At 62.1% G+C, this 15,150-nt stretch overlaps 1 protein-coding gene across 3 annotated transcripts in view; it reads right to left on the bottom strand.

Moving 5' to 3' along the window:
* Positions 1-15,150, bottom strand: part of Tafa5 (TAFA chemokine like family member 5) — a 206,349-nt gene that overhangs the window by 25,071 nt on the left and 166,128 nt on the right. For all 3 annotated transcript variants that reach the window (XM_058579086.1, XM_046443490.2, XM_058579087.1), the window contains exon 3: positions 8,095-8,222. In XM_058579086.1, coding sequence (XP_058435069.1) covers positions 8,095-8,222 — 128 coding nt within the window. The remainder of the gene's footprint in view (positions 1-8,094; positions 8,223-15,150) is intronic.

The following is a 15,150-nucleotide window of genomic DNA, read 5'->3' as shown; positions in this document are numbered from 1 at the left end:
CTGTGATCTGGAGCACCTAGGTCCTGGAGCACTAGGCTCTGGGGCACCTGGTCCTGGAACACTGGGCTGTGGAGCACCAGGCTCTGGAGCACTGGGCCTGGAGCACTGGGCCTGGAACACCGGGCTCTGGAGCACCAGGCTCTGGAGCACCTGGTCCTGGAACACTGGGCTCTGGAGCACCTGGTCCTGGAGCACTGGGTCTGGAGCACTGGGTCTGGAGCACTGGACCTGGAGCACTGGGCTCTGGAGAACTGGGCTCTGGAGCACCTGGGCCTGGAGCACTGGGTCTGGAGCACTGGTCCTGGAGCACCAGGCTCTGGAGCACTGGACCTGGAGCACTGGGTCTGGAGCACTAGGCTCTGGAGCACTGGACCTGGAGCACCGGCTCTGGAGCACTGGGCCTGGAGCACTGGACCTGGAGCACTGGGCCTGGAGCACTAGGCTGTGGAGCACCTGGTCCTGAGCACTGGGCTCTGGAGCACCAGGCTCTGGAGCACTGGGCCTGGAGCACTAGGCTTTGGAGCACCGGGCTCTGGAGCACTGGTCCTGAGCACTGGGCTGTGGAGCACCTGGCTGCTGATTCCTGGCTGGAGAGACCCTGCTGAGCAGCAGTGGAGTCCGAGGCCTGGATCCTGGTGCATGACCTAGTTTTTCCCTCTGGGTTTTTTTGATTATTATTCTTTTTTATCCCCAGTGGCCTGAGATGTCATGCTGTAAAGCCTTCGGAGGGGCTTTCTTCCTCCACCTGGGCTTGTGAGTACCCTCCCACAGGAAGGCCACGTCCTTCAGTTCTGGAAATGTTTTTAGAAAATAGTTCTTTGATGATTTCTCCTTCATTTTTCTCTATTTTTGGATCTTCTATTCTCTAGACCTCCTGAATCGATCTTGTAATCACCTATTTTTCCTCTTTCTTATTCCCATTTCTTTTTTTGAAAAAAGTTCTCCCTGGCTTTCTGACAGACCTCTCCAACCTGACCTTCCTCACACCCCGCTGGGCTTTAGAAAGCCCTGCGTCTCCCCAGCACATTCACACAGGTGTGACACGGACTCGCACACACACCTGCACGTGTGTGTGCACAAGGCTCCAGAGTGCCTCTCGATGCTCCTCCCAGGGGCCCCCTGTGGGGGTCCACTGCCCTGCAGCAGAGGGTCCAGAGGCAGTGGCCTCATGCAGGGCCTTTGTTTCTGTCTGTTCGTCCAGGACGTGGGCTGGGGGTAAGGATGGCCACCTGTTTCCTGGGCACCTGGGCTGGGCTGGGCTTAGCAGGTCCTCCAAGGCTGGACTATGGGGCCAGTCTCCCTGAGCCTCCAACATGGTGCCTTGGGCAGACAGACCTTCTAAGTGGGGCTCAGGCAGCCTGGCCAGGAGTAGCCTGAAGCCCCAGTGGTGACAACCACACCTGTTAGCTGATCCATCAAGTCACAAGGGTGGCAGAGAGTCCAGGGGAAGGGGAGCAGGCACCATCTCCACCCGAAGAGCAAAGGCCCTGTGGCCACCCTTGCCCTGTTCCTCTTCTTGCATCCTAGCCTCGCTCCTCGCACCCGGAGGACGGTGGTGCTGGCCTTGTTCTGCACGTTGTGATGCCTTTTCTTCTGTCCCTCATTGCTTCTGTTTCCCCGGTTCCTGTTCCTTGGGTTCTGTTTTTGTCTCTCTCCTCCATTAGGCACCCTTGGCTGTCCACTGGGGTCTGGGGCTGTGCACCAGGGAGCTGAGTGGCAGTGGGCAGGCTTCACAGTCGGCTCTGGCCCCACCCCAGCACCGCGGGTTTGGTGTGGGTCGTAGGCTCGGCAGGCGGCATGGTGTCTCCCAAGACCCACATGCAAACATGCAGAACCCGAGCCTGACCCCCCTGGAGCCAGGGTCTTTCCAGAGGAGGCCAGGCGTCCGCAGATGGAACCATGCGGACTGACTGGGCCCTAAGCGTCTTCACAGAGAAAGGAGAGGGAAGTTTGAACCAGGAGGTCACACGAAGATGGAGGCAGAGCCTGGAGTCCTGTGGCCACCTGTCAAGGACCCCAGAGGGAACCTGGCTGTGGCCATCTGACATTGGGCTTCCAGGCTTCAGGACCCTGAGAGAAGACACTCTGCTGTCTTAAGCCACCCCTCCGGTGGCCTCTGATGACAGCAGCCACAGGACTCTGGTATGGGAGCACAGCCAGCCCGCCTGTCTCCTGATTGAGCCCTCAGGCTGCTGAGTGGTCTCACACCCAGGCTGTCTATTTCCGCCCTGTCTCCTGATTTCCACCAGCTCCCTGTGCCCAACTGTGTTGGTGCCGCAGGGTCCAATCCTAAGACTGTGGCAAGTCCCACGTCCAGTCCTCTGGGGTGCCCAGGGCGCTGTGGCCGGGTGCGTCCAGTCCCACGGGGTGCCCAGGGCGCTGTGGCTGGGTGTGTCCAGTCCCACGGGGTGCCCAGGGCGCTGTGGCTGGGTGTGTCCAGTCCCACGGGGTGCCCAGGGCGCTGTGGCTGGGTGTGTCCAGTTCCATGGGGTGCCCAGGGCGCTGTGGCCGGGTGCGTCCAGTCCCACGGGGTGCCCAGGGCGCTGTGGCCAGGTGTGTGGTACAGAAGCTCTGGGATTTCTCACGCAGCCTTTCACCCAGCCCACACTCGGAGGAGCCTGCCACCCGGGTAGAGAGAGTCTGGGGCAGGTCCAGCACAGTGCTCTCCTGTGGTCAGCTCTCCTCCACTGCAGCCCCCAGTGGTCCCTTGCAGACCACCTGCTTTCTTTGGTCTCCTCTCTGCTGACTTCTGCTGGCAGGAGTCACGTCCCTCCAGCACATCCTGTGCCTCACATCAGTCTCCCTAGGGCAGAAGAGGGCAGCAGGACATCTGGCCCTTTTGAGCTGGGGGCGTGCTGCAAGCCTTTGCCAGAGTTCCCACGATGGCCTTTCTGGGAATCCACGCTCCAGTGAGGAGGTCGGTGTTGTTCCACCCTTCTGCATGTGCAAGTGCTGGGCTTGGGGACCCCGGCGGCCAGAGGGCCACATGTTAACGCCTCTCTCCTGCTGCGGCGCTCTGGGGCAGGGACCTCTGCCCACTTCCTGAGGCTCTGTTAGCGGAGCCACCTGACAACGTGCTTCCTCAGGATCTTAGAATGAAGAGACATCACGGTACCCTTCACTACAAGTGTCTGTCCTGGGATCGATCGACACCTTCCCCAAGCTCAAGGGGCATCGTTTCTGGGTGGGGTGGGTGCTGTCCCACGCAGTGGGTGGATGTGGCAAGTGTCTTCTGGAACAGCCAGCCATGTGACCAGGAACAGGGGTCCTTACTGCTGAGGCTGGCTTAACTTCCCGAGAGGGCTGCGGGGACAGATGTAGGAGACGCTGTCCCCGAGACCTTGATAACTGAGAACTGATAGGGAAACCCTTGACAGACAGTGGTTCAGGTACACGAGGCATCTGGTCCCCAGGGCACCCAGGAAGCTGACGCACAGGCTGCCTGGCCCTCCCAGCCTCCCACCCAAGGCAGGATGAGGGGAAAGAGTGAGTTACCTGTGCTGTGGCCACTGCTGGCTGGCCGTGGGGCATCCAGCAGACCTGTACCGGATGCCCGGGGTCTAACAGAGACCCTGGGATGACCCTCCACACCGCACCTCAGTGCCCACCCTGGACCTGCCGCATCTGATGTCCCGGCCCACACATGCTCAGAGGCAGCTGGGGTCTGCCTATCCCTGGGGAGTCTGGCCTGGGGTGGCGTGCTCGGTGCTTCTTAGCTAATTTGAAGGATGGATTCCAACCTAGCTGGTTTATGCTGAGATATGCAATGGTATGGCCGACCGTCCGGCATCTTGCCATCCATGAACTTACAGAAATGTGCAGGATAAACAGTGATTGGAATATTTCTGACACTAACACGTGCAGCTGCAGCCCCAGCCACAGGTCTCTGCACCTGGGTCCCTCCTCTCCCTTCCGGTCCCCTCTGTGATCCCTGCTGGTGGGGCTGCAGAAGCCACAGCAGAACCGAGGATGGGGTGGTCTAAGGCCTGTTCCATGGGCAGGAACCATAGTTGGGTGCAAGGGGAGGAGGCTGCTCCCACCCTGGGGAGAACCTGCAGTGGCCACCACTCACCTTGCCCCGGGTGGACAGGTGTCCACAGGGCTACGCCAGACCAAGAGGCAGGGGCCACAGAACCGCCCCAGAGCCCAGTTTGTCTCCTGAGTCCACAAAGGACAGCGGATTCCCCACTTTCCCAGAACCTACAAGGATAGCACACCTCCGGGGGATGTGTTGCACGTGTTTCATTCAGTGGCATCTGCCCTGGTGACCTGGGAGCTCTCTGATATTTTGATTCCATTTCTTCCTCTTAAATGCTGAGCATGAGCCACTAAATTATGCCCACGACCCACTAATGGGGTTACGGCCCGCACTTTAAGAGAGAGTGATCTTGGAAGTACAAACTTCAGCATGTGCGGGCTGGCGCAGCCCAGCCATTAATCCATCCGTCCTGCGGCCTGACGTAGCCTCAGGAGGGGCTGCAGGGCCCCAGGGCCAGGGCCAGTCTTTGAGTAGCCCACTCTGGGGACAAAGGAGTGACGGCAGTGGGACACACTGTGGGGCTGGGTGCTTCACAGTGAGGTGATACGAGGAGGTGCCGTCCGTGGGGTGGGCACTGGCAGGAGGAGGGTCTACCCCAGGAACAGCCACGGGATGGAGTTAGCGGCCACCACGTAGTCACGAGGCCTCTTGAAGCCAATTTATGAGAAAACCCTCATATCAGAAAACCCATTTCTGGTGACATGCGAAACCCCTGGTGTTAATTCACCCCTGTAGGGGTCAGGAAGCCACCATGGAGCTAGAGTTACAAGCTCCGGCTCTCAGAGTCTGGCTCAAGAGCTCAACCATTACAAAGCTTAAAAACCAATGGCCACAGGCCAGGGACCCCAGAAGGAGCTGGGCTTCTGCACTCCTGGGGACTCAGGAGACAGCTGACAGATTGCCAGGTCCACCTGCACCCTGGCCACCGCTCACGCCACCCAACGAGATCCCCACCCTGGGATCCTGGGCCCAGGCCAAGTGGAGCTCACCACTGGGGACGGGATGCTTGGTCCCAGCCAGAGGAAGGTGGCCTTGAGCCCCTGCACAAGCTCCCCACTTAAGGGCCTGTCACCGGGTGGGGGGCCTCGGCCTCCAGGAGTGAAGAGCCTGGAGGGCGGGGGTCGCAGCACCCTCCCCCACCCACACGCCCTCACCTGCCATGTCCCTGCTGGCATCTAGGTGCCCTCGGGGGTGGGAGGAGGCCCCCAGAGGCATCTACAAAGGGGCAGTCGGGAGATTCTCAGGCTCCCGAGCTGACAGACACCCGGGTCTCATGCCAAGCCCGGGCCAGCTTGGCGTTGGGCAGCCTGGCAGGTGCGAGCCCCACCTCCCTGGCTTCCTGGCCACCCACAGCCACTCAAGGTGTCCAAACACAACTTCTCTGACGGAAGCTCAGGCCTGTGTGGCCAAAGGAATGAGAGCCAGCACTGTCCACTCTTTCCATGAGTAAATTCAGCACTGGACACGTGCAGCTATTGCTGCTGGTGGTAAGGATGTTTGTACCTGCTCAGTGTCCCTGGTGTGTGGCCCACCTTCATGTGCCACCCTCTAGGAATGGGTGCTCACCCCCTCCCAGGGAAGCCCACCACTCAGGGAGGCCCATCTCTGGCTGTGTGGTGGCCACACTGGCTCCGCGGCAGGGAGACAAGTGGGGACTTGCTGTTGACGAGTTGGTTGAAAAACTTGGTTCAGAAGGACTGGGAGGGGCACGCGGGAGGCAGGCAGGCCGGTCCCATCCCCGTGTGACAACAGCGAAGACGTGAAGACGCAGTCGCCCCTGGGCACCCACGGGACACGGGCTCCAGGACCCCCGCGGTGCCGACTCCTGGGGTGTGGAGCCCTCACGTAACGTGGCATAGCCCTGGCAGGATGCTGTGCCCCTTGCAAGGAGCATCTGAAGTCACCCCGGGTCGCTTGGCACCCAGCACCGCCCACGGCTGCTCCTCAATGGCTGCAGCACCCTCTTCAGGGAAGCAGGGCCAGGGGCCAGGTCCTGCCCTGTCCAGCAGAGACGCAGATCCCCAGCATTTTCCCTCTGCAACCGGTTGACCCTGCAGATGTCGAACCCCAGGCCAGGGAGGGAAACCACCACAAAGCCCACCCACTGGGGCTTTGCCCAGGGTCCTGACATGCTGGGCTGCTGTCCCCCCACCCCTCAGGGTGGGTCCCTTGCACTGGGGGCTTTATGGATGACCACATTTGGAGTTGCCAAGTGGGGGCTGCAGGTCCCGGGCAGTGGGCCATGCTCAGAGGCTGGCCAGCTCATGGGGAAGGGCCGACTTCAGGGGAAGACGGTGTTTTGAAACTAGACAAGTGGGCGGCACTCAGGATTTTATGTCTCGTGAGTCTCACCACAATAATTAGTGCCCCTAGCAACTTCCACGTTGGGGACAGGAGGGGAGAGGGGACGCAGGGGAGGGGAGGGGAGCTAGCACTCACCCGTGGCTACCCAGGGGCTGTCCCCAACACCACACTCTCCTTGCGTATAAGGCTTGGCCTCCAGTCACACCCCAGAATGCTTGGCCACCTTGACAAGGCTCGTGATTGTGAAAACTGAGGCCAGGAGGGAGGGTAGCATGTCCATGCCCTCCATGCCTCAGGACAGGTCTGGACACCACGGGGTCCTTCACCTCCAGGCCTCTGTCTGCCAAGGGCCCAGAGGTCACCCTGGGCTCCAGATGTGGTCACATCTGCAGGGCTCCTGCTCCCCGCAGGCAAACCCATGCGTCTGCCCGAGGATAGTCCCCTGCTGTCCTGTTCGTGCCCTGGGGAGGCCCGAGCCCCTGGCGGTCAGTGCTCTTCCTGACAGCTGTGCCCAGGCTGGTGCCCAGGCTGCCTTCAAGGCCAAGTGCACTTTCTACCAACGCGGGAGGCCTCAGAGCCACTGCTGGACCTGAGCGCTGCCCTCCCAGCTTGCTGAGGGGTGGTCGTCGGGCTGCAGCTGGGATACTGTGGCTTTACAGTCCAGCTTCAAACTGTGCTCAGACCCGATGCACCTGCCCAGCCGATGGAACCAGGTGGTCATGGCTGTCCCCAGAATGTCCACACCAAATTGCCCCTAGAACACATAGAACAGCCCATCCGGCTTCTGTCCCATGCAGGAATGGGGACACTCTCCTGTGGTCCAGTGTGAGTGGCTGCAGCCCCCTGCCAGATGCAGAAGAGTCCTGGACACCTGTGGGGCTTTCCAGATCCTTCCTCAGAGCCAAAGACCTCCCTGACCTCAGGGAATGGGGCAGGTCACAACAGCTGCTGGGGTCCTCAGCCCTTGACCTGAGCAAGGAGGAGGCAGACAGGGGTGGAGAGATGGAGGCCACACCCTGTGAACCCGCCTTCCAGCACCCAGGGCCACCCCAACCTGGACTTGGGCTCTGTGGCCTCAGCCCAGTGGGGAAGCTGCCCATAGGGCCCAGGTGTGTGCTGGCCAGTTTACCTCAGAAGAGAAATGTCAAAGAACCACCCACGAATGACTCAGAGCCGTTTGCTCCCAGCCACCTCTGGGAAGAGCAGCTCTGGGGACCTAGTGAGCAGTGGCCTCTAGAGAGAGGAGTCCACAGGCCACCTGTTCAGAGGGACGGGTGGGACGGAGCTGCTGCCCTCAGCGTGCTCAGGGTCTGTAAGTGGCCACATCTGGGAGAACTCGGACAACGTCCCTTCCCAGTCCTGACTCTCTGGAATGTCCCTTGGCCCCAGGTGGGCTGCAGAGCTCATCCTGGCCAGGAGGTTCTGGACACGTGCCACACCGGACCCAGAAGGCAGGAAGCCCTCGCCAACAGTGGTGGCCTGGGTGACCTGTCACCTCCACTGACCAGCCTTCTGGTCCAGCTGCTTGGCCTCCACGTGTACCCTGTGGCCATGATCAGGGATGGGTTGCCAGGGCCTTTGCCCCAGAGTGAGGTGGGGAGGAGATGGTGCCGGTGGCCTCTGCCCAGGAAAAGAGCCACCAGCTGCCACCTGTCCTGTCATAGCCACACTTCCACAGCCACTTCCCCTGGGCTCTGGCACCTCAGGTGCTCCCCACCCCCGACGCCCCCACACGAGGACGAGGCACATACCGTGGTGGTCTTTATCCGCCCGCCGGGCTGTGTGCACTTCCAGCCTGACCGGTTGATCAGCAGGTCGCAGCCTTCCCCCTCCAGGCAGGGCAGCATCTCACACCACTGCTTCGTCTTGATGATGCGTGCTGCGGAGAGAGGAGGCGGTCAGTGCTGCCCACCCGCATGGGTGTCCCCGGGGCCAGACCCTGGCAATGGCCTTGGCACCTGGGTGTCACAGAGAAGCCATGGGGGCAGCTCCAGGAGTGCTGCCCAGGGACAGTCAGCAGGGAGGACAGCCAGACCTCCCTCCTGGTTTGGGGCTGGATCCCAAGCCAGGCTCTGCAGCCATTAGGCACTGACCAGCAGGTCGTAACCCAGGGTCCTGGGGGCAGCTCCACTGAATAGCATCACGGCCCTGGCGAGGGGCAGCAGCCTCACTCTCTCCTTTGTTAGGAAAGGGTGGAGGAGAGCTCCCTGGGCAGGCACTCCGCAGATGCACCCACGGTGGCCGTCCACAGGAGGTACTGAGCTGGGCTCAGTGCTAGGAGTGAGGCCTCACAGGAAGTGGTGGCTTTGACAGCAGCCAAGCCCTGGCCCCGGCCCCCGGCCTCTCACCTGCACACCCTGGGCTGAGCCCAGGGCCACTCCTGCCCCAGTGGCTAAGGCTCCAGGACCAGAGGGCCTCAGTCCCAGGTGTGGCCACTGGACAAGGCAGGGTGGGTGCTGGTGGAGGCCAGGCGGCAGGCGGGGGCAGCTGGCTCCCGTGAGACAGGCTGTCAGGCCCAGTCAACTTCTCCCACCCCCAGGGGACCTGCACCCTCTCTTCCCTGCAGACCCAGCCTGGATTGTGTCTGTGGGGAGACTGCTCTGTGACAGATGCCCCAGAGCAGGGCACAGGGGAGGAGACCCCAAGCTCGCGCTCTTCCGCCCAGAAACTTCCAGCCAACTACAGTGCCGTCTCAGGTTGGAGAAAACGCTCCCTCCTCCCAGGGCGCTGCCGGTGGCCTGAGCTGCACTCTCAACCGTGGCTCAGAGCAAGGACAGCCGGCATCAGGTGGGGCGCCAGCCACCTGCCAGGGGTTACTTTGATGCAGGTAAGCAGTGCACGCGGGCCCTGGTGTACATGGGATTCCACCCAACTTCAACCCCAACGCCAGGAAATGGAGAAAACTCACAATTTTACATGAAAAAAACAAAGCACCGGTGCGAGGCCCCGAGCCCAGGAGGGCCACCCCTCTGTCCCAGGGGTTCCTGCTAAAACAGGCGCCCTGCGCCCAAAGCAGATGCAAACACAGCTCCTGACGTGCTTCTCCCCACCCGCGAGGCCCTGCATGGACGTCCACGTCCTGTCGCTCACCCCCTCAGTCCACCACCTCAGAATGGGCTTGAAATCCATGTCACCGGGTGCCAGGGCTCAGGTGGTCACCTCCACATCCCCCTCTGCGCTCCTCCTCCCTGGAACCATGCTTTGATGGGCCTTGTGGCCCCAGAGGTGCAGAGAGCCAGGTTTCAGCTGCAGCTCTGCAACCTGCAGGTGGGAGGGTCCCTCTGCCACCCTCACAAGGCGCAGGCTGCAAGACCTTCCCTGCCCAGCAGAGGGGACCTCAGCACCCACCCAGCCCTGCTCCAGCCATCTCACCACACCCAGCTCCTGGGCTCCCTCCTGGACTTTCTTTTCCAACTCAACTTTTTCTTTTAGAAAAGACAAACTGCAGGTTCTTGATTTGCACCCACTAGAGCTGCAGTTGTGCAGGATTCACGTTCAGTGAACTTTCTCCCAAGCAGCGGAAGGGTGGCCACCAGGGCAGCAGCGGTGCACATGCATGGGCTGAGGGCACGCTCTCAGAAGTGGCGTCCTCCAGAGGGCCAGCCAGCTGGCTTCCCAGCCCTGCCCTTGAGCAGTGCACAGGGCTCTCGTGGCAGGGATGGCCAGGGTCTGCTGTTTCTGTGTTGACATCCTTAATACTGTGGCAAGCAGCCCTCAGTGTCACATTGCCACTGTGTCTGGGGCCCCACAACTGGCCCTGGAGGTTCTCAGGAGAGGTCTCACCCAGCAAGGACTGAGTCTGGGGGTCATTCCAGAGGAGGATGATCTGGGAGGCTGGGGACAGTCAGCTAAACAGATAAGGGAGGCCCCCCAGCTGGAGTGACCACCCCTCCTTGCCAGTTCTGATGGACCAGAAGGAGCACAGTGGACGGGAGTCCTGGGATCAATCCGTTATGACTGCCATGGACACAGCATGGGACCCTGGGGAGGACGTGCTGCCCACGCAGCCCACCCCAAGGCATGCGGATACCCCTAGTCAGTGAGACAAATTGTCCCAAAGCCAGATCATAGGCTGGCTCCTCCCCAGGCCACTGCTAAGCCCTGGACACAAGTTCACGTACTGAGCCCCGAGCCTCGCACTTGGAGATGGGGTCTTGGAAAAGTAGTTGAGGTCAGGTGAAGTCCTGAGGTGGGCCCTGACCCGACAAGGTTGGTGTCCTTATAAGAGACACCAGGGAGCGTTTCCCAGAACCACCACCTTGGGAGGACATGGGGAGAGGACAGCCCTGCAAGCCAAGGAGAGCCTCCCAGACCCGGCCCTGCTGTCACCTTGACCTTGGTCCTCCAGCTCCAGAGCTGAGGAGTTTGAACTGCCAGCCAAGATGTTTTGCTACGGTGTCCCGGCTGGTGGTGGCAGCCAGGATGACCACAGATAGGCAGTGTCCCTTACTGAATGGCAGACAGGTGTCAGAGCAGGGTCCCCAAAGGGGCAAGGCTGGGGCTGTGTGCACTGCTGCCCCTGCAGAGCTCTGGGAGAGGGACCGTCTGGCTTCCTGGGACCCAAGGGAACAGTGGCCACCCAGGCTGTGCCCTCAAGCCCTGGGCAGCCAGCCTGCAATGCCCCCAGGCTCCCACCCACCCCAGCACGGTGGCTGGGGGCAAGGAGCGCTGGGGCCACACACAGTTTCCTGGCTGCTCATGACTCATGGGTAAGTCACAGCAGCCACCCGGCCATCGCTCATGTGCCACTCTGGATGACAGTCAGAGATGGCACAAAAACCTTCTCAGACACCAACCAATCACAAGGCTGAAGCCAAGAATAACTACGGATCAACACACATTCCCACCCCATGCGACCTACAAGTTGTGCCTGAGACATGCGACACACGAGGAACGGGACAGCATGCCTGGCCTCAACCGCTGAGCGGCGGCAGGGAAGGGGCTGGCTGTGGCCTGTAAGAGCCCCACTGTGTGCTCCCAGGTGTCCCCAGGAGCCACCCAGAGAGGCTCTCAGACGGGTGCCACCGGTCTGAGTCTGATGAGGCCTCAGAAGGCTTCACAGTGTGCCCTGGGCCCAAGCCAGTCCATGTGGCCCCGAGAGCAGAGGCAGGTCCTGGCTCTCTCAAGAGGCGGGCAGGAGGACCCAGGCTCTGCACCACCTGCCACCACAGAGCAGGGCGCTGGGGCATCCGGCCCAGGCCAGGGCCAGCCCGGCAGCACAGCTGCACTGGTCCAGCAAGCTGGTCCTGGCCTGTTCGAGGGCACGCGGTGACCTCCTGTGTGTGGGCGTGTGCCTGGCGTGCTCAGGACAGCAAGCCCCCGGCACCGGGCTTGGGTTCAGACCTCACGCTACCTCATGGCAGCTGGGGACCTCGAGCCAGGGCTCTCCCTCTGAGAGGGTCCTCCCCGGGAGCTGGCAGACAGCACGAGGCTCAGCAGGCCAGCGCCCCAATGCCCCTCTCGGCCCTCTGGGTCAGGCAAGGTGGAGGTGGGAGGCACTTGGGCTGCTCAGACCAAGGGCTGAAGATGCAGGCAGAGGCTGGGGAGACCTGCAGCCTCGGGGCATCCTGAGAGCCCCAAAGGGCCTTCCTTGCTGGGCCCGGATCCTCACTGCCATGTGCAGCCAGGCCCCCGGGCCACCAGAGGCAGGTCACCTGCTGACACACAGGGGCTGCTGAGCCTGTCCCTCCTGGCTGCTCCCTCGCAGGCTGTGTCCTGCTGGCCCCAGGGACAGCCCACATGTTGGTGACAAGGGAGGCAGAGGAGGGCGGGTCCCCAGGGCCTTGGGTCAGGGGTGAGGAGGCCAACTATGCTGTGGCCTGCATGGTGGCCACACACTACACACACGCATCGTCCACAGCCAACATGTTCACACATGTGCATGAACACACGTGTCTACACAAGCACGCATGTGCACACATAAACACAGACACACGTGTACCCACTCACACAGGTGCAAGCCCTGCATGCTCACGCCTGTGCACCTCCACACGGTGCACACCAGGCACACGCACACACACAGGAAGGCCCCTCTGGGGGCCTGTGGCTGGCAGTAGGCACATGGAAGCATTTGCTGAATGAATGGACAAGAAGAGTCACTGGCCCGGCCCGTCCCAGGCCTGGGTGTGCCCAGAGCCAGCGCTCCGAGGACACTGTGCCCGGCGCCGAGCACACAAGTCCTTCTGTTTGCCCCCGAGGGCTCTACCCGCCCAGCCCAGCCCACTTCCTGCTGGAGGCGGTGGGAGGCTCAGTGCCGGGCCACCACGTCCCAGGGACAAAGGGGCTTTTCATGGCCCATCTCACAACTTCACTTCACCCGGGCACGGCTCCCAAGGCCCCGCCTCTGGCCTCATGTCTCTGCTGCTCTCAGGGCAGGAGAGGGACGTCCCCAAGAGCTGACGAAGCTTCCCGGGAGCCTGAGTGGTGGTGGCTGGTGGCCAGCCTCTGGGCAGACATGGCCACAACTGGGCTGTGTGACAACCAGGAGGCTCCTCAGCATGCAGAAGTCAGGGGCCGGGGTCTCACATGTCCCATATCCCCACTGAGAGTCCCAGCCGCGCAGAGAGCAGGAAGCCCAGGAAGGGCGGGCCCAGCAGTGGGCCTCGAGGTGAAGTGCACGGTTCTGCCAGTCCTGGCCTCGGACGGGAGCCACGGCCCAGGGCTCAGTGAGCTCACGCTGTTACCCTTTCCACTGGCCACGCTTCCCCAGAGGCCTCACCAGGCACCCTGCCACACAGCCCTGCTCTCCGGGGGGGTCTGCATGCACACACACGCACACACAGGCACACACTCATGCCCACCACAACCACACCACAGTCACACACAGGCACAGGCACACACAAACCCATGAACCCCCACGGGCACACGTGTCCACACACCCACAGCTCACACCCTCGGGCTTGCTGACAGCCCTGCATGGCGTCTCTGCCCCGTGGGGCTCCTGGCAGGGCATCCCTGGCTCTGTGGGCAGCTCGCTCCCGTCACTGCCCCAGAGCCCTCTGTGTGGACACCAGTGCCCCCGGTTGAGAGCCCAGCAGCTACATCCTCGAGGGCCGCAGGTGAAGACCTGGCACCCGACGGCAGACCCCAGTGAGTACTGCCAGCAAGAGACGAGAAGGAGCCGGAGGGAGAGGACTTGGACTTGCTCAGCCCCTGGTCAAGTTGCCACCACAGTTGGCACCTCGAGTGGAGTCGGGGACAGACTCTCTGGCCACGGGAGTGACAGGCAGATGGTGGACAGAGACTCTCCAAGGACAAAGGACACCTAGAAGAGCAGGGTGCGAAAGGCATCTGGAGGTGGACAGCTCCCATGGGCAGGCCCACCCACACGTACCTGGGCAGGGTGGGCGGACCCCCCAGCAGCACCGGTGAGTCCTGGCGGGAGGGGCACACTCACACCCGCCAGAGAAGACCCACCACAGAGCTGCCGCCCCGCCACTGCTGGCCACCGCTCAGCCCGCCAGAGGCCCGTGTCCCTGCACACGGGGTACAGGGACGGGGCTGCCACCAGGCCTCCTGTGAAGGTCGTCCTCAGGCACTTCCCAGCACCCTCCAGTGACAGGAGCTGAGGCCCCCACACTCCTCGGGAGCCCCCAATTGGATGCAGCAGGTCCCTGAGCCCAAGGGTTTCCTCTCACACAGAGATGCCCCTGAACAGCCAGGAGGCGCTGCCCACCTCCCGCCTGGAGCAGGGGCCGTCAGAAGGGAGGGGAAGCTCGCCTTTGAGGTCTTCAGGAGGGGTGCCCTGAGCTGCTGGAATGGGACTTCCCTTTCTACCGGTGGAGTCCTGACAACCTTTGATTATCTTGGTGCCAACAGAGAAGTCTCCGCCCCATGTGCAGGAGGCACTGGCCCGCCTCTTCAGGATCACACCTGCGCACCCAGGCCTCCGCACACCAGCCACCAGCAAGCGGGGCCCGCCCTGCCCCTTCCTGTTCCTCTCTGCCCACCCCAGGCCCTGTCTCCTTGGGCTGCCCAGACTCCAGGAGAAAGGGCAGGCCCCTCCACCAATTCAGCAAAGTGAACTGGGTCCCTGGGTGGTGGGCCGCACCTACACCAGGACACACCCTCGCCCTGAGCACCCAGGGTGACTGCGCATGCACAGGGCTGGAGCACAGAGCCAGTGCCACTGGGCCCATGGGCTAGCAGGAGCAGGGAGTTCTGGGACAGTGGGGGCGGCCAGGCCCGCCCTGTCCACAGACCTCTGACCACCCAGACACTGCTCTGTGCTGAGCCTCCTGGCCTCTCCCACGCGAGACCTGTGGTCCCTGACAGCTGGGTGTGTCCTTCAAGCTTTTGCAACCATTTGGGGTGTGCCATAGCCTGGGGCCAGTCCGGGGGCTGACGGTCCTCTCTGCTGACCCTCCCAGAGAGTGCTGACCTACACCTGGAGTAAATGAGGAGCACCCACCCGTGTGGTCTGCAGGGGGCTTCACCTTCAAGATTAGCAGCCAGAGTGTAGGAGGGAAGGGTTTGTGTGTGTGTGCGCGTGCACGCGGGTGTGTCGGGTGTGCAAGCCCCTGTGTGCACACATGGATGCTTTCACAGTGCTCCTGGAAACCCACGTGGATCCCGACAGGAAGAGGCGGGGGCCCAGCATGGCACTCGTGGGGCAGGCTGGCCGCAGGCCCCGGTGGGCTCCTGCCTCCCCCCGCCCCGTGCCTCGAGCAGCTCATTAGCCCTGAGTGCAGCAGCAAACACGCAATGGAGATCTCCTCTCTGTCCCCAGTCTCTGCAGTAATTGGATTACTGCTGTTTAAAGCGGCATCCTGTCACGCTGAAGGCCAGCTGTCCTCATGCACAGAGAG

The sequence above is a fragment of the Marmota monax genome, unplaced genomic scaffold (genome assembly GCF_021218885.2).
Source record: "Marmota monax isolate L192 unplaced genomic scaffold, Marmota_monax_Labrador192_F-V1.1 WCK01_AAM20220418_F8-fsc00234, whole genome shotgun sequence".
In the NCBI taxonomy this organism is placed as follows: Eukaryota; Metazoa; Chordata; class Mammalia; order Rodentia; family Sciuridae; genus Marmota; species Marmota monax.
The sequence above is the reverse complement of the archived record's forward strand: the minus strand, read 5'-3'. Positions and strand labels throughout refer to the sequence as shown.